The 18,617-nt window shown below is 43.0% G+C and overlaps 1 protein-coding gene across 7 annotated transcripts in view; it reads right to left on the reverse strand.

Moving 5' to 3' along the window:
* Positions 1-986: 986 nt before the first annotated feature.
* Rai14 (retinoic acid induced 14) overlaps positions 987-18,617 on the reverse strand; it is a 151,922-nt gene continuing 134,291 nt past the window's right edge. For 6 of the 7 annotated variants that reach the window (XM_021183346.2, XM_021183345.2, XM_029469636.1 and 3 more), the window contains 8 exons: positions 17,898-17,984; positions 16,301-16,387; positions 12,184-12,238; positions 9,544-9,662; positions 6,023-7,555; positions 4,254-4,403; positions 3,447-3,512; positions 987-2,725 (listed from right to left, as the gene is read on the reverse strand). In XM_021183346.2, the coding sequence (XP_021039005.1) occupies positions 2,648-2,725; positions 3,447-3,512; positions 4,254-4,403; positions 6,023-7,555; positions 9,544-9,662; positions 12,184-12,238; positions 16,301-16,387; positions 17,898-17,984 (2,175 nt within the window). In that variant the 3' untranslated portion in view covers positions 987-2,647. The remainder of the gene's footprint in view (positions 2,726-3,446; positions 3,513-4,253; positions 4,404-6,022; positions 7,556-9,543; positions 9,663-12,183; positions 12,239-16,300; positions 16,388-17,897; positions 17,985-18,617) is intronic. The other variant, XM_021183351.2, reaches the window with a different exon arrangement.

Here is an 18,617-nt window from a genome sequence, read left to right on the forward strand (position 1 = left end):
AGGGGAGTGGGGGGGAGGGTATGGGGGACTTTTTGGATAGCATTGGAAATGTAAATGAGGAAAATACCTAATTAAAAAAAAGAAGAAATCAAGTGTCAATGTGTAATATAAAGTACCTCTGATTCAGTGCCTCTGATTTAGCATTGGAAGACTTGAGCAAGGAGTGGAGGGAACTGGTTATATTGTATTATATTACAATATTATTTCCCACTGGATATTTGATGATTTTAACAGAAAACTTGGTTCTACAAGAGTTTTTGTTTGAGTTTGTTGTTTTTGTTTGTTGCTTTTAGAGATAGAATCTCTCATCATAGAATGTGTTCACTGCACTTCTGAGCTCCCTACCCCCTCCTCCTGAGCACCCCCTCTGTGCTCCCTCCTCCTGAGCACTCCCCCTCCCTGCCCCCTCCTCCTGAGCACTCCCCTCCCTGCTCCTTCCTCCTGAGCACCCCCCTCCCTTCCTCCTCCTCCTGAGCACTCCCTCTCCCTGCTCCCTCCTCCTGAGAATTCCCCTCCCTTCCTCCTTCTCCTGAGCACTCCCTCTCCCTGCTCCCTCCTCCTGAGAATTCCCCTCCCTGCTTCCTCCTCCTGAGCACTCCCCCTCCCTGCTCCCTCCTCCTGAGCACCACCCGCCCCCCCCAGGACTGAACTATCCTTAGTAAGAGCAGGAGGAGGTATATTTACTTTTTAAAAAACTGTTTTTTAAATTAAAGAGGATAGAGGCAGGGAGAAATTCATTTTTCCACATGGAAAGACTACAGTTCAAAGCCCTTTTGAATTAAAGGACTATGGTACAACTGCCCTAAAGTGGCTTAAATTGAACAGAGTTCAGGATGAACCCTGGAACCCTGGAAGCAGGATGGTGGAGTCTTAAGTGATCTGGTGGGCACAGCTCCCACTGGCCAAGCAGGACATAAAACCACCTGAAGCGCTACAATAGCCACTGGATCTGCTCACACACACACCACAAATCGATAAAAGGGATGCAAAAATGAACCACATTTATTTTCTGCAATAATTTCTGTAAATTACAAAGACAAAAAAAATGCTAAACTACAGCATATAACTTTTCAATATTTAACCAGAATACTTGTAATAAATATGCATCCTGACATAAGAAAAAGGCTACACTTTGTCAGGCGTCCTACAAAATGTCTCAAGTTTTAAACACTGCAGCATTTCTGTGTGGGGACACAAAGGGAGGTGGCTTTGTCATTTCTTAAGTCCCGTGGCCAATCCTTTCACATTTCTTTGGGGGCATTTTTGAGAAATGCTTAACTGTAATCAGACAACTTAAGGAAAGTACCGCCACCAACCTAAGCCACTTTTGTTTTGCTGGTATTGATCGTTACCCAAGACAGATGAACAGACCCAATTCAGCCACGTGGCCTCAGATGGGTCCTGTCAGAGTAGACCGCTACCTTTAGTAACACACCCAAAGTTCCTTTATTTCATTTATCTCCCTCACGATGTGGGCTGTAAGAGAAGCTGCAAGCAAGTTGAACCTTTTTAACCTGAAAGGAAGGTCGGTAGGCGTATTTCCCCGAGGTTTCTGCTATGCACCGCGGAGCCATGTTGGAACTTTTACTTTCAACATGGAGAAGCTGACTGGAACTGATAGTCCTTTCAGGAATCATTCGTGGGTGCTAGAGTTTGGGGTGTTTACAAGTTCAATGGGCAAAAGGAGGATTTACTGCATTCAGAAGTAGACTACAGAAATTCCTAGTGGTTCTGGTGGCAGCTCATACTGAGTTTGGAATATATAACTACCCTCTAAAAACTTTTGAGGAAAAAGTTACATTTTTGAGAAGTCTTAAGTATGTTTATCTAAAAATAATGTTAATATAATCTAATCTCACTTACTTAGGGCTTTAGCTATGAAAACATCTTTAAAAGCCAATAAAAATATCATAGAGGGGAAAAAAACACTTTTAAAAAATTGAGGTTAAGAACTGTGAGGCTTGTCTTTTGGCTGTAAACACATAGTTTACTGTCCTTTGTTGAAATACAAATATCTGGACTTCCTGAGCATTGTGGAAAGTTTTCTAGGCAAGTTTGCATAGAAAATTTACAGTATGTTGACTTACTGAAAACTTTTAAGGAGACTCCACTCTTGGTTTAAAACGCTGTATTTTAGTTAATGGTACTCATCAAACGGTGAGACCACAAGCAAGGGGATGAGGTTTAAGGCAGCTGGGGGGACAGAGTAGAGTTTTTAAATCCATAGGAGAAAGGGTCTTAAGCATTCACTTCTAGTGTCATTTTAGTTTGGTTAGGAATTAAATCATATTTGGGGAATGGATGCTCTCCTGTGCTGAATGGCACATCCCCAAGGCAGGGGTCAAGGACCACTCGCTGCATGGAGGCTTCAGCACATCACTCCATGAAGCCACCTGGATGGTGCCAACCCCAGTGCTCGATTCTGAAGGGACAGCAGGGTCTTTCACCTCTGCTGGTCTGGAGTACCTATGCAGTTCTGAAGAGGGCATCTTCTCTTGGGACTGGCCCTCAGAAACCTCTGGAAAAGCAGCTACGCTGGGTCACAGTGCACACTATGGATAAGAACAATGGCAGTGGTCAGTGACAACCCCAGATCTAACACAAAGAAAGGCAACGAGGGGCAAGTGTCCTGCCAAAGAGTCTATTTTTACTTCTTCTGAGACTGGTTTTTGCACATGGTGAGGATCTGCTTCAAGACCTTCTGGACATCTTCATCCATTTGGCCCTAGGAAATTCACACAGAAGACATGCGTTAGAACACTGCTTACATCATAACACCTTCTCCGCTGGGGGGAAAAAGGCGGCTGAGCTTTTTGTTTATCCTTCCCAAATGTTAGAAGAGTGTCAGTGCTATCCATTCTCTTAGTTTCCATGAGAAGTCAAGGAGGGTTCCCTGGTTTCCCTTTGGGGGATGGCTGAGTCTACAAAAATCGGGGGTCTTAGATGTGAATGTGAGCCCAGCCAAACAGAAGCAAAGCACTAGGACAAGGCAGGGCTCTGAGGATATTGGCATCACTACTAAAGATGGCCTGGGTCTTCTTGATAGGGAAAAGCACAAATATCTTTCCCAATGACAGTCCCTCTCAACACACCATCAATCAGTAGGCTGTTGACACAAAGTCTGAGATAAGCAAAAGGCATTTGAGGCTTCTCAACAAGGACACTCTCCTTTAATTCTAGTTCATTCTGCTGGTCTGAATATGGCACTTTGGGCAACATCTGCTGCCTCATTATTGTAACTATTGCCTCATTATTGTAACTATTATTATCTGAGACAGGGTTGCAGGTAACCCAAGCTGGTCTCAAACTCATGATATAGCAGAGGGTGGCATTGAACTCCTAGCCCTCTTGCCTTCACCTCCCAGTTTCTGGGATGACAGATCTGTGCTACTACCTGCTTGATTAGGCTGCCATATTGCTTTAGGATGCCACTGGTCTTACCATACCTGAACGGCATATAGAAGATGCATTCTGTAAACTGAGACGACCTCCTGGTGGTGTTTCTTACATTCCTAGAAACAGACAACTTCACATTATCAACGAGCTTGGTGGTGGTGGGGGCAAGTCTTTAAAGGAGAAGACAGCATGAAAATCTATCAGCTAGGTGCTTCATATCTGCTTCTGTATGTTAGCACAGGAAGCTCCTAGATTTGCTAAATTCACTAGCTTGTATGTCTCTAGTTATTTTGGTATGTCAATGTTAGAAGAATAGTTATGGAGAAAGTACTTATTAAAATCTCAGTTTAAAACACACACACACACACACAGAGATATCCACTATAAATGAAATGTAAGAAAATAAATGATAAATGACAGGCAAAATGAAATTATTTCAGTGCTTCTGAGTTATGGGCAAACTTCCTTATAAAGATTTTAAGAGTTTTTGTAATTTGCAACTTCACAATTAGCAAATATTTGTTCACTTAAGTTAAAAATGAAATCTATTCATTAAAATGAATAGGACATACATAGGCTGGGAAGTCCCAAAGGAATTTAGCTAGCTACCTGTGCCAAGGACAGAGACAGGGAACAGTCACAGCCTCAATGTTCTTCCTTGATATTCCCTTCCAGTGACAGACATAGCTACCCATCTCATTGCAATGACTCCTAGAAAGCTTACCAACATTTCTCTAGCTTTCTCTCACCAACAAGTCCTGAATACATTACTCACGGGTGTCTTTTGGTCAATGCCAGCTAACTGGTGTGAAAGTTGCTCCCCTTGCCCCACTCCCCAACAGGCCGAGAACACTCACAGCCAGCTGGTTCTGTAGCTGCTTGACCTGCTGCTGTAGCAGGTCCAGTTGCTGGCTCTGCCTCTTGGATGAACTTGTGGAGTAGGAGAGCTGCGAGAGGCTGTTCAGGGCCTCCTTCAGCTTCAGGACTTCCCTGGTCATTTCATTTATCTGGAGAGAAAGGAGGACTGAATTAATGGGCTAGCAATGTGTCTGCACAAGACATGCATGTCTCTATGCCTCCGGCACTAATCATTTCATTGAGTCTCTGTTCCAATTCCTTTTTTATTTTCAAATCCCTGAAATAAAGAATAACGAATTCAGACAAACCAGTAAGGACCTTGTCGCTGGTGCCATTCAGATAAAGCCTACTATGTTTTAAGTGTCTGAGGGGTAAGAAAAGCTACACCACAGACGTTCTGCTCTTACTTTAAAAGCAGTGCAGTAAAAATCTAAACCAGAACGAGGACCAAATCCATTACTGGAAGACACCTGTCTTGTGACACAGAGACCTTTAGCTCTGTGAGTCCGGAAGTGGTTCTTCACCATCTACAAAGTCAAATAAATACTGTAGGTCTAACTCCTAGACTGCTGCTTAAAGCTCCAGGCACGCCTCACCCCTGAAATACAGGCATCGTTTCTCAGTGAAACGGATGATCAGTAAGTTGGAGGACCCCCACCACCTCTGGGGATCTTGCTTTAAAGTGAAAACAATGTCCCATGCCACCACAGCAGTCCTTGGGTAAAACGAATAGGGTTCTAATGCCATTCAGAGCATAAGGGCTTGGTAATGGAGAGAAAATTCAGGTACAGTGTGATCCTGAACTCACTTCGGTTTGCTTCCCTCCATCCTTTGTGCCACACCCATTATCCTCTCTACGTGCCCTATAGGCTTGCCTACAGCCTGATCTTAAGGTGGGAGGCTCCCTCCTCTCTGATGACTCTAGCTTGTGTCAAGCTGATTATAAAACTAGCCAGCACAGCTACTATTAGGGTTTCAGAGTCCAGGAAGAGTGTGTCCTGTCTCCCCACCGCCTGAGTCACTATAAATGTTATTTTGCCCTGATCCCCATTTTCAAAGGCACACAGATATAGAGTGAAAACTGTGGGGAGCCAGTAATTTACTTAGTAATTGACTGGGGAGGGCTCAGCCCATTGTGGGTGGTACCAGACTGGTGATCCTGGGTTCTATGAGAAATCAGGCTGCGCAAGCCATGAGGAGCAAGACAGTGAACAGCACTCCTCCGTAGCCTCACTCTGCATCAGCTCCTGCTGTCAGGTTCCTGCCCTGTTTGAGGTTCTGTGCGGACTTCCTTCAAAGGCGATGTGCAAGTGTAAGCAGAATAAACTCTCCCTTCTCCAAGTTGCTTTGGTCATACTGTTTCATAAGAGCAAGAACGACCATAACTAAGAGGCCAGCAACGCCTGTGTTTTGTTATTACTGTTTTGAATTTGTGTGTAGGTTTCTAGATTGGTCTTTAAAAACATGTCCTAAAGACTTTTGATTTGAAAGATAAGAGTCTTATCATGTAGCCCAGGGTAGCCTTCCACTTGCAACCCTGCCTGAGCCTCACTCGTGCTGGAATTACAGCTGACTATCACCATCCCTTGCCTCTTCATGCTACAAAAGTGGCTCTGGGGACAGTGACAGACACACACATAGGGCCTCCGACTATTTGCACAGGTCACTACCAACAAATTCCATAAATGTTTAGTACAACAAAATCTGAAGGGCCCTATTAGGACTTAGCGCCAGGAAGCCAAGAGCAAGGGGATGGATATTCATCAACCTTTTCATCTTTATCCTCCTCCAGCTTTGACGAGGTCTCAGAGCATCTTCTCATCCCAGCCAGTTCTTCCTGAGCTCGCTGGAACTTCTGCACAAGCGCAGTTACTTCCTGCTCTTTGGCTTTCAAGAGGGTCTGGATGTTGTCCTTTTCCCTCCTCGCCTGTGAGACCTCACTTCGAACCTGGGCCACCTCGGAATGGGCTTTCTCTCTCTCTCTTACTGACTCCTTTAACTTTGTTGCTAAGGCATTGACTTCGCTCTCCAAGGAGGCCTGGAGCTTTTCGTAGGAAGACTTGGGGACCATCGCGTCGCTCACAGCAGCCTTCTCTTCTGCGAGCTGCTGCTCCAGCTTTGCGACTTCCGCTTCCTTGTTTGCAAGGTGCCCTGTGAGGGTGCTTATCTTTTCTTCCATCTCTTTGGCCGTTGTCCGCAGCGTGGTTATCACTTGCAAATGCTCTGTGATGGACACGGAGTTCTCTTTGTGTGCATCCACCAGCTGTTTGAGCTGAGTCAACTCGTTCAACACTTTGGAATACTGAGACTTCATCTCTGACAGCGCTTCTTCCGACTTGGCCCTGGACAGGTTGGACACATGCATCAGCCTCTCGTGTTCAGCTTTGTGAATGTACTCGGCCGCATCTTCCAGAGATTTCCTCTTCCTGTAATCCTCCAGCTCTGCCTGGGCTTCTCGGTACAGCTGTGACAGCTCGCTCACCTGTTTATTGAGTTCATCAATCATCCTGTTCATGGCCTCTTTCATATCCCCAGAGTCGTCGGGGGCTTCCTGTGGCACCTGACTTTTTAGCGTGTCCTTCAGTTTCATGATTTCTTCTTGGGCCTGTTGGTATTTCTCAAACAAAAACGCCTTCTCCTTATTCATATTCTCGATAACAGAGCAGTAGGAACTTCTTAGCTCCTCACATGCCTCGGCAGCGGGCTTAGTGGCTTCGGCCTGCTCCTTCTCCACAAGCTTAGTCTCTAACTCCCGCACCCGCTCCTTGTTCCTTTCACTTTCTTCCACAGCTTTCTGTAGGTCTCGCTTTAGTGTGTAGATGTCTTCGTCTGCTGGCGCCTCACGGAGATGCGAATAGCCATCGGCGCTCTCCTGGGAGAGGAGACCCAGCTTCATCTGTTTCTGCACGCTCAGGACTTCTTTCATGGCCTCTTCGTACTTGCTCTGGGTTTCTTTGAGCTTCTGACTGAGGTCAGAGCCATTCTCGGAGATCTCTGTGTTGTTCAAGCAAAGCGTGTCTGTCCTTTGTGACTGGAGTTCGTCCTGGAGCTGTTTCTTCTCTGCTTCGGAGCTCTCCAATCTCTTCTGCAAATCATGCAGGGAATCTTGGAGCTGCCGGATTATGACATCATTGTCAGTGGTGGTTGTCCCCGCCGGATGCTCCACGGGTGGGGATGATTTGGCATCGGAGGAAGGGATGTCACTAGCTTTGCCCGGGGACGGGGCCAGGTCAGTCTGGGTTGAATGGAAAGACTGAAAGCTTAGGTCAGCTTCCGCTTCCTTGTCCTTGGGCGATTTGGCCTGGGAAAGAAAGAAGGAGCGTAAGTACCACCAAGGAGCGGCAAGGTGTGCAAGCAACTGGAACACAACGGACAGCCTGATGTGCAGGCACAGAAGGGCAGCGTCACAGTTCTGCACGTGTTCTCTCGAACCATGAAAACATATGGGCTGTTGCATGAGAGCCAGACTTACAGTGTAAGCCGATTTGGTGTTCTATGTGGACAGGTCATTTATGTATTTCTAAAACATCGGGACTGTTTGATCTGTAAAACCTCTGATTCTAATTTTCCCTGTGTTTCTCATATCAATTCAATCGTCCAAAGCAGGGCAAAGTTCCTTTTCATCAGATACTTAAGACGATTAGAGATCTAATTAGATTAGAGAACAAAATCAATGGCTAGTAGTGTGCACATTAAAAGTTTTAAGTATAAAATTTCAGTGTGTAAATGTCTAAGCAAAGAGGTAAGCTGGAGGATAGGGATGCAGAGGGGGAAGGAAAGATGTGTAAACAAAGCTAAAGATACACGAAAAATCCATATTATTAAAAAAACGTCATCAACAGTGTTACCCATTGGTGAACTCTGTGAAGGACAGTCATGATCCTCCAGGCAAGATGTGCTGCCTGACACAACAGTGGTTTGAAGCTTCTACGTGGATTTTGGCTACTCTATGGTAGGGAACTCAATACTTTGGTCTGTAACCATGGTCAAGAGTCCATTACTCAGGAGGTCACAGACCCCAGGGATAGAAGAAAACTACTATTATTTAGTTTTCCTAAATGGTCACAGTTTTAATACTCAGGTCTATACATACAGACTAGTCACAGATTAGCGCTGTGCCTAGTCTTCCTGAGAGACGCTTCTAATTCCAGATGGGGGACAGTTCATACAGAAACCCACAGCTGGACACAGTGCAAGGGATAAATGATGGTGGACTGACTGCCCAGCCCTGAGTGGGGCAGCTACATCATCTCCATCCATGCTCAGGGCACATCATGGAAGAAGAAAACTAGAGCCAGATGGGAGAAGTGCAGCAACAAGGATGTCTTCTGGACATGCAGCAACCACTGCACATGGGAACTCACTGCAGCCATGATTCCCTGCACAAGACTGGGCCCAGCAACATTTCATGATGGGTGAGTGCAAACCCATGAGGCCCCATGCCTTTCTGAGGGACAGCTGGCAGGTAGATTGTTGGGGGAGGAGGGGCCTTTTCCTTCAGTGGTGTGGTCACTGATAAGCTGCTCTGGGTCCAGTAAATAACCTGCTATCCACGCTTGCGCAGGAGACTATAATTAATTCCATGTGTTACACAGAGAAGACATGAAAGTGGGAGAGGTTTGTTAAGAAGAAGGGCTTCAGCAGGAGACAGAGGGGGATGGGAGGGGAACGGGAGGGTGGTGACCAATTATATAAACATGTGAAACTATCAAACAAAAAACCAAAACGAAAACTGTCATATATCATTCTGTCTTATCTATCTATCTATCTATCTATCTATCTATCTATCTATCCACCCATCCATCCATATATCTATATGCTACTTTCATTTAATAAAGACTTATTTTTATTTGCACTGATGTTTTGCTTGGATGTATGTCTGAGCAAGGGTGCCAGATTCCCTGGAACTGGAGTTTCAGACAGTCGTGAGCTGCCCTGTCCATGCTGAGAACTGAACCTGGGCCCTATGGAAGAGCAGCCAGTGCGCTGAACTGCTGAGCCATCTCCCTTGCTTCAGATACATGAATTTTATCTATACTCTATATTTAAATTTTATACTTGTCACTGTTCTTATCAAACTATATATAGTTATACATAATATAGCAGTTTCCAGAAACAGAATTAGTGAACACCAGTAAACAAAAAAATCTGAAAACATTAAAAAATAAATAAATTAAAGCTAACTAGACTTAAAAGGGAACTTACGTGGCTAATTACCTAAAGTATACCTACCTACCCCTGAACAAACCAATACTTTAGATAGTCTGTGTCAGTAATAGATTCACCAACCTGCAATTTATCTTGTAACTCCTTATTGTGTAAGGTAAGGGAAGCGACTTTTGCTTGCAACAGGACAAGAAGATCTTGTTGGTCAGCTTCAGAACTTATATCCAACAAGCTGTCAGCACCTGGGGGAAAGAGAAAGGGGAATGTAGAGACAACTTTTAAAAGTGAAAATGTTATTCCTGTTACCCCTACCCTGCCAGACAGAGCGCCGGGAGGTTACAGGTGCTGGTGTTTTCTTGCTGTGGAATTGCAAACCGACACGACTGAATGGAAGACACTGAGAGCTCACAGTACACGGCCCACCCACTTTACTTCTCTCTGTGCCCTGTGTCCCAGCTGGGAGCCTTCTTAGGTCTCTCTCTGTTCTCTCTTACCCTTCCGGCTTTGACACCTTGGCTGGGGCACTCGGCTGATGACTTCCTCCCTCTGCCCAGGGAAAGGTAGCCCACACCAGAACACCAGCACAGCCTTCCCAGTGCACAGGGAGGGGCTCTCCTTTGGTTCAACTGCTTCAACTCCCCTCCCTACACAAGCAATCTACTGCTGGGGCAGAACTTCTAATGTCTACCCCAATCTGCCTTTTCAAGTTCATGACTTACAAAACCTTTCCTGGATTTCCATTCTCCTCCTATTCACAGTCTGTGCTGTGCTCTGTAAAGGCTTTTACTGTTCATTGACAAAGGCTTCAGGACGCTGGTCAAGCTCTACTAAGAAGCATTCGCCGACCAGCCTAGCATGGAATGATGGCTCCTAATCATACTAAATTTACCCTTCTTGGCAAGCCACAATTGTTAAGTGTACTAATTATCACACCAAAGCAACATCTAAAGAACCCTGAGCAGAGGTCTCACTGGGACAAGGAGGACTCCTGGGTGCTCGGTGACCCAAGGGACTTTCCTCAGAATGCCTGCCACAGTGCATTTAGAAAGTTTCCTAGGACAAAAATATCTACCTGATGAAGCTGTGTGTACTGGCCCAGCTGTGTTACTTCCTGACGGCAGCTCCTTTAACAATGATCATTGGCCACAGGTGACACACCACACTCTGCACACAGCAGATGGCTCTTTCTGCGTCTCATTTTTTTTTTTTTTTGGTTTTTCGAGACAGGGTTTCTCTGTATAGCCCTGGCTGTCCTGGCGTCTCATTTTTACCACAGCCACTTGATGCAGACATGAAAAGTCTCAGTTTGGATGGATGCTAAGAAAAGCTGTGTCTGACGATAAGGTACGATTCTCATGTCTGATACTAGGTGGTGCTTTCTGAGTCCCTCTGACATGAAGTCTGGGGGTGGGGGTGGGGTCTTCATTTTGTGGGGAGATGAACTAACAGAATGAGAGCCTGAGAACAATCCTAAGCAACTGAAATTGAAGTTTCTTCTACGATGTAATAGATTCTTTTAAAAGTATCAGTGGAACATTACTCAGTTACATTAATTAAGATTTGGAAAATTTAACTTTTTAAAAAAAATTTATTTAGTGTATGAGTATTCTGCTGCATATAAATCTGCAGGCCAGAAGAAGGCATCAGATCCCCTTACAGGTGGTTGTGAGCCACCATGTGGGAATTGAACTCAGGACTTCTGAAAGAACAGCCAGTACTCTAACTGTTGAACCATCTCACCAGCCCCCCAAAAATTAAATTTCTAAAGCCCACAAATCCACACATTTATAGAACATACACTATAAGAAACTGAATGTTGGAGAAAAGGGGACCTTGGAAATCCTACAGACTCATTTAAATAGAATTCTAAAGATATATTCTTTGCAACACAGTGGGTATAGGTATCTACCTGCAGCTCCTTTAAAAGGGACTTTTGTTTTGTTTTGTTTTTCTTTTTGAGAGAGGGTTTTACTATACAGCACAGGCTAGCCTCAGAATTGGGGTCCTAGGACAGATCTTTAAAAGGCACAATTGGACTAGAATGTAAATAAATAAGGTAATTTAATAAAAAGGCACCATTGACTAGCCCCTGTGTTGGTAAAGCCATTGTGACTGCATTTGACTTACTGGAACTCTCTTTACCGAAATGTACTTAGAGCCTATGGTGGGAATTAAAGTTAGCTAGTGGGAGCAGCAGGGCTATCGAGTCAGTCCCCTCCGTCTTGGTGATATACCTTGCTGCTTGGGTACAATGAGAGTGAGATGCTATAAGCCTGAGACCTGTGGCCTGCACCCCCAAACTGTAAATGCGTAAGATGAAATACACAGGCTATAGCAATCTGATAGCTTATTTTTGACACACTAAAAAATAAGACTGAAAACAGGTCCAACAACTGCTATGCATTTAGTGGGAGGTACAGTAACTGGTATCTGAACATGCCTACAGGAAATTCTGAGTCCTCTGGGCACTGCTGCTACTCCGCTAACACTATTTACTGCCGCATTCTTAATTAGAGAAAATACTAATTGCAAGTGAGAACTGAAGACAGAATTTTTTTTTTACACTCAAACTTAGTTCTTTAACATATAAACCCCTCCTAGCAGAGAAAGCACGGCCTGTGCACTGCTGGCAGTCCTGGGACAGGCATGAGCTGGTTCTTAAGACCTTACACAGAGGGCTTGACTGGACTCTGCTCTCCTTACGTAAACATGTAAGAAATTAAATGTGGTTAAAGGCAGGAAAGACGATTTTCCTGTTCATACCTGCAGTACTGTCGCTCAGCCTGTCTTTATTTTCTTGTATGGAGCTGATCTCAGCCTGTGTGTAGAAACACAAATGACAGTCAAGGAATTTTCCTAAATACCGGGCTCATTACACTTAAGTGTCACACTGACTACTCTCCTAGAGTCTGACCGCAGAAGGAAGGTCTCCTGAGAATCCACTAGAAAATGAGAGAAAATGTCACAACAGGAAAACAGGCAGTTAAAATATATGCAAATAAAAGAAAATACATGCAAGTAAGAGACAATTACTTATAAAAGTATAATTTTGAAAATTTCAGAAATTGCAGAGGATATACTCTCAGAATATTTTTTTAGAAATTGTAGTTATATTTTAAATTATAGTTTATATAGCAGCCTTTTTTTCTGGACTTTATCCTAAAACCTGAGATAGCAGAGGTTTTTTTTTTTTTTCATAATATAGTTAAATAGAACTAGTATTTATGTGGGTCATGAATTGACTAAGAAAGTATATTAAACATGATTGTTTTTACATCTATTATTTGTTAAATTTTCTGCTATTAATCGGTTTAAAGGACATGGTAATACGTAAGAGCTGACTGGGAGGAAAACGTTTTGTAAGGGAATAAAAATTTTCATGGTCTTAGACTGATGGTTGCTGCCCTTAAGACTTTGTTTGTCCTTAAACTTTGTTAAATTACTGCAAGGTTCCTTAAACTCACTCAGCAATACAGCACCTTGCCAGAAATCCCTGTACTCCATCTAGGTGAGCTACAGTGTCAGGAGCATACAGAGTTGGCCACTGGTAACACAGTGGCTTATTTTTGACACTTGATAAAAGATGGCTGTCCCGCCCTTTTCTCTTCAGCTGTAAAAGATACGAACAGTGGTAAACTGCCTCAAATGACAGTTGACAATTTCATGAGATTATAGCAAATGATTATAGCACAGATAGCAGCATCACGACAACTACATATTTCCATCAATCATCCCCAAGGTTTCCTTCTCACAGCCAATCCTTGCCTGCTCTGTGCCCAGGTGGCCAGGACTCCCCGATTTTCATTTTCTACAATGGACTGCCACACAGTAAGGGTATATGTGTAGCTGTTTTTTATTGTTGTTGTTATTATTATTATTATTAATGACAGTTTTCTATGTCTGGTGCTGTTTATATGCCACACAGCTCATTCCTTCTGCACGTTATCATTGAGTGATACACTTTCACACAGATATATCATATTATCTGCATCCATTCAAGTACTGATGACATTTCAGCTTAGGCATACTGTGAATAAGACAGGGACATTTAAGTATCCAACTCTGTATGGACATTTCTTTTCCTTTTGTTGGGAAAACACACAGGGCTGGATCATAGAGTAGGCACACGTTTAACTTGTAAAGGAATTGTCAAACATACAAAATAGCTAACATTTTACAATCCCACCTGGAGAAAACGACAGATATATTTCGACTATAATGCATGCTCACCAACCTTTGGTCTCTTTAAAGTTCAGCCATTCTAAATTGGCACTTAAGGAAGAAATCTTGCTTTGCTTTGTGTTGTTTAGGAACCATAGCCCACCTTACTGTTGAGAGTTACAATTCACGGTATCGCTGGCTGCAATGCATTGTGTTTCTCCAGCTACAATCTTACTAGATGACGTCAGAATGCTAATAATACAGGACCATGATTCCCTTGTGTTGCCCATATGAGTGTTCATCTCAAAAGTCTACTGATACGGCCTAAACTAAAGGAAGTGGCAGTGTACAGGAGTGGGCCTCAGAATTCACCTTTAATAAGTCTGAGTTGGAGGATGTAAATACACAACCAGCTACACAGGAGGGATTCGTTTAACAGTTAGAAATTTCCCCTGTCCAACTACAACATCCCAGGGATGCCTAGGTAAACAGTCATTATAACCGAGGTACCCCCTCTTCTTTAAAATAGTTTCTAAATACATACTTTACAGAATTGGTAGAATAAGGCCTAATGGACTTTCTAAAATAGATTCATACTGCTTTTATAGTCAGGAAAAGAATTTGTGCAGCCATGAGAAAAACTTTGTTGTTGTTTTGGTTGGATATGTCAACTCGGTTTGGTAAGATCAGTTCTAGGTGAGCTATTGTCTATGGGATGGTTTTTAAGGACTGTGTTTTTAATTATGCGTGTGAGGGATGGAAGCATTCACATGTGAGTGTAAGTGCCTGTAGAGACCAGCAGTGGGTGTCAGACCCTCTGGAGCTGGAGTCAAAGGCAGCCGTGAGCTGTCTGCTATGGGTGCCTGACTGGAACTGGGGTCTCATGCAAGAGCAGCACACATTCCTGACACTGAGCCGTCTCTTTTCAGACCTTTTCCTTTTCCTTTCTGAAAAAAAAAAAATACACCTCACACCTGGAAAACTTTAGATTTGTAAAACAGTTATGAAACATTACCCCGTGTCTGCTAACATTAACGTCTGTGTTCATAACACATTTGCCAAAAATGGACACATCAGCACAATGGATGATTGCTAACTAAGTTACGACCGTGCGTATCCAGATTACAGCACTCTCCCACTGGTAGCCTTTTTATATTCACACCAGGGGCACGGTCTGGAGTCTTCTACACAGTACCACTGAGCCAAGTCCCTCACTGTACAAAGCTCAGGCTGGCCATGAACTTCTATCTCCTGGGTTAGCACTGGACTTTTGATCTTTGTGTTTCCGCTTCCTTAGCTGGATATTTCCAAGTGTGTGTGTACTACCACATCTGTCTCTATCCTAGTATCCAATACAGGATACTGTATTTCATGTAGAGAATCTGCCATTTTATAAATAATCTATACTCCAGAATAAGGGAGATGAGTGTTACCAACCAGAAGTAGGTAAACTGTACCACCTTCAGTTTTTAAGAATTTTAATTTTGGCTGGGCTGATGGTTCAGAGGTTAAGGGCAGTGGCTGCTCTACCAGAGGAACCTGGGTTCAATTCCTAGCACTCACATGCTGTTATCACAACTGACTATGTGACTCCAATCCCAGGGAATCCAATGCCCTCTTCAGGCCTCGGAGGGAACTGCATGCACAAGAGAGCAAACTTATTATTAAAACACTCGATGTACTTAAAGTAAATAAATTAAAATTTCTAAAATTAACAATACATTTTATTTATGAATTTTGCATATATTTATTGTGTACATCGTGATGTCTTGATTTATATGATGAAGAATGACTAAATTGTGAGAGTTAACATTGCTTCAAGTTTTTTGTTTTGTTTTGTTTTGTAGTTAAAATTGGGCTGGAGAGATGGCTCAGTGGTTAAGAGTATTGACTGTTCTTCCAGAGGTCTTAAGTTCAATTCCCAGCACCCACATGGTGGCTCACAAACCATCTGTAATGGGATCTGATGCCCTCTTCTGGTGTGTGTGAAGACAGCTACAGTGTACTCATATACATAAAATAAGTAAATCTTTTAAATAAATTACCAAAATGTCCTCTCACTAATGATTATTTCTGTGTCTACATGCACGTGTGAACACACTGTATGTGTGTGCATATGGACCCATGCTTCCATGGGTGAGTGTGGAGGTCAGAGGGCAACCTTGGTTGTTCGTTCCTCTCTGTTAGCAACATGGCCTTTCACCCTAAGAACAACAGGAGTGTCAACCCAGGAATAACTGAACACAGGTTTATGTGGATTCTGGAGATGTGACCTCAGCTCTTCATTCAGCAAGTATATCCACTGAGTCATCTTCCTAGCCCTTGACGATTTTAAAGAGGAAGACACACTATGAATGTTAGTCACTGTGTTATCGAATAGAGTGCTTAGGTCCTTTTTCCTTCAACATCTTCCCAGACTCCTCACTCTTTTCAACTCCAAGAAAAACCCTCTGTTTCTATGACCTCAAGATTTTACATAAATGGCATTTACCTCTTATTTAAAAATTATCAGTAAATATGATTTATTTTTCTAATCTTGTTTCATGGTATCCTTGCCAGAAAAAATAATCAAGGGGCTCCTCATGGTGAAATGTCATGACACAGTGATTCAGAGGTATAATATATTTTGCCATACGGTTTGCACAGTGTTGTATAAATTAAAGCAAGGCCATCGGGTATCATAAATACGCCAAGAAACCCCAACACCAAAAGGGGATACCTTAAAGGGCGCTTCAGCAAAAAATACTGACTCCTTTCCTGAAAGTGGTGTAGATGTTATCGATCGTGGGGAGGACACATCACTCAACTGAAAAAGAAAAAGAAAACCACTAATAAAGGGGGGGTCTTCCAAGCCTTGTCTTCCCTGGTGCTGAACAATACATGCTGTAATCCCTATGGCTAAGCCTAAAAGGAGGCTTGTAGAGTTTCATTTACTTCAGGGGTAAACTCTCAAGGCATTCCAGTAAAGGCGTGAAGTCAAGTAATTCTGAAAGCTGTCAGAGTATTAACTAGGTAGCATTAATCTATTACCTAGCACCAGCTTCTAAAATCTATAAAGTTCTACCGTGGGTTAAGAACAGTACTAACAAACATGCCAGCATATTTACAAGGACCTACCAGATTCGACAGTCCTCTCCACTACCTAAATATGGATTATCTTCTTTATATCCTATGCTGTCTTAGCAGTAAAACCTATCCTGTTTCTACCTGACATTTCATTGCTGCTGTTGTTCTTGCTCCCCTGATGTTATTATTATGAACTCAGAAGGAAAAAAAAAAACCTTTAAATATTAGCCACTCATAAATATAATAAGAAAGTCAAATATATTATATCCACATTTTAAGAAACTAAAATTCGTTATCAATATCTTAACTAAGCTGTTCATATAAGGAACTAACAACATTTGAGATTATCTTGGAGAAAGAACTCTGTCATACAATTGGAAGAAATTTCCTTGAGGTTTTATATACATATATATTTTTTTCTAATTTTAAGATATATAAAACCCACAATATTCCAGATTAATAAATGACACTGTCATTTGTGCTCCCCCTGCCCTGTGTGTGAGTGTGTCTGTGTATGTGAGTGTGTGTGTGAGTGTGTGTATGTATTTGTGTGAGTGTGTGTATATGAGCGTCTGTGTGAGTGTGTGTATGTATGTGTGTGTGTGAGTGTGTGTGTGTATGTGTGTGAGTGTATGTATGTATGTATGTGTGTGAGCGTATGTGTGTATGTATGTATGTGTGTATGTGCGTGAGAAAGTGTGTGTGTATGTGTGTGTGAGTGTATGTATGTATGTATGTGTGTGTATGTGTGTGAGAATGTGTGTGTGAGTGTGTGTATGTGTTTGAGTGTATGTATGTATGTGTGTGTATGTGTGTGAGAATGTGTGTGTGAGTGTGTGTATGTGTTTGAGTGTATGTATGTATGTGTGTGTATGTGTGTGAGAATGTGTGTGTGAGTGTGTGTATGTGTTTGAGTGTATGTATGTATGTATGTATGTGTGTGTGTGTATGTGTATGTATGTGTGTGTGAGTGTGAGTGTGTTTATGTATGTGTGAGTGTGTGTGTGTGTGTGTGTGTGTGCATATGGTGCTCTTCTGGAGACTGAACCCAGGGTTACACACACACTATGTAGGAACGCTATCACTATGCTACATACCCAGCTTGAAATGTAAAACTACCAAGGAAGATTTAGAAGATGTGTTTAGGGTTCACTAATACAACATCCCTTTGGACCTTCACACAGACCGACGGCTCTTGGATTGGCTTATTTACTTATTCATTCGTTCATTCGCTTGCTTTTGCTTTTTACCTGGGTAGGACTGATAGGAGGTGGTGGAGCTTTGCGCTTTTTTGGAGTTCCACTTCTTTCTGAGCTTATTTTAGAGACTTGGTCATGCTGAAAGTTATCACAGTCCAAAGAACGGAGGTGGGTTAGTTATGTTAGTAAAGTCTGAGCAAGTAGCCGCAGCCGACGCATGAGCATAACCTGACAGTTACACAGTCAACGTCATCCAGCTCTGAAACACACCAGCCACAGCACAACACCTAACATGCATACGCATGCACTAGCTTTCAGCAACCCATGCTTCCATGGCAATATTAAAAAAGAAAAAAAAAAAAGAGACAAACCCACTGGGTTAAGGGAAAGGATGAAGACATGCCTATCATGACTTAGAACCCAGAACGCATTCACAGTCCGCTTTCCCTCACAGCAGAGTGCTCTGCACCTCTGCACCCCACCATTCACCCCACCCCGCCCCCCAACACTTTTAAGGGACGAGGGGTGGGAGAGTCTCAGGTGCAAACGGTCCTGATAAACAACAGTTAGCACATCATAAATCCAGCCTTAAGTATCTGCTTTCCAGGCCTGAAAAACCTCAGTGTATAAATGTCCAAAACAGCAGACACACACAGAGAGCGAACATGTTTATAGGAAACCACTTCATGGCTACTCTGTATAACACCCATGGCAGCACCACAAACAGAGATTAAAATAATCTCTTTTTCTTCTCGAATACCTTAGCAATCC

This window comes from Mus caroli, chromosome 15 (genome assembly GCF_900094665.2).
Source record: "Mus caroli chromosome 15, CAROLI_EIJ_v1.1, whole genome shotgun sequence".
In the NCBI taxonomy this organism is placed as follows: domain Eukaryota; kingdom Metazoa; phylum Chordata; class Mammalia; order Rodentia; family Muridae; genus Mus; species Mus caroli.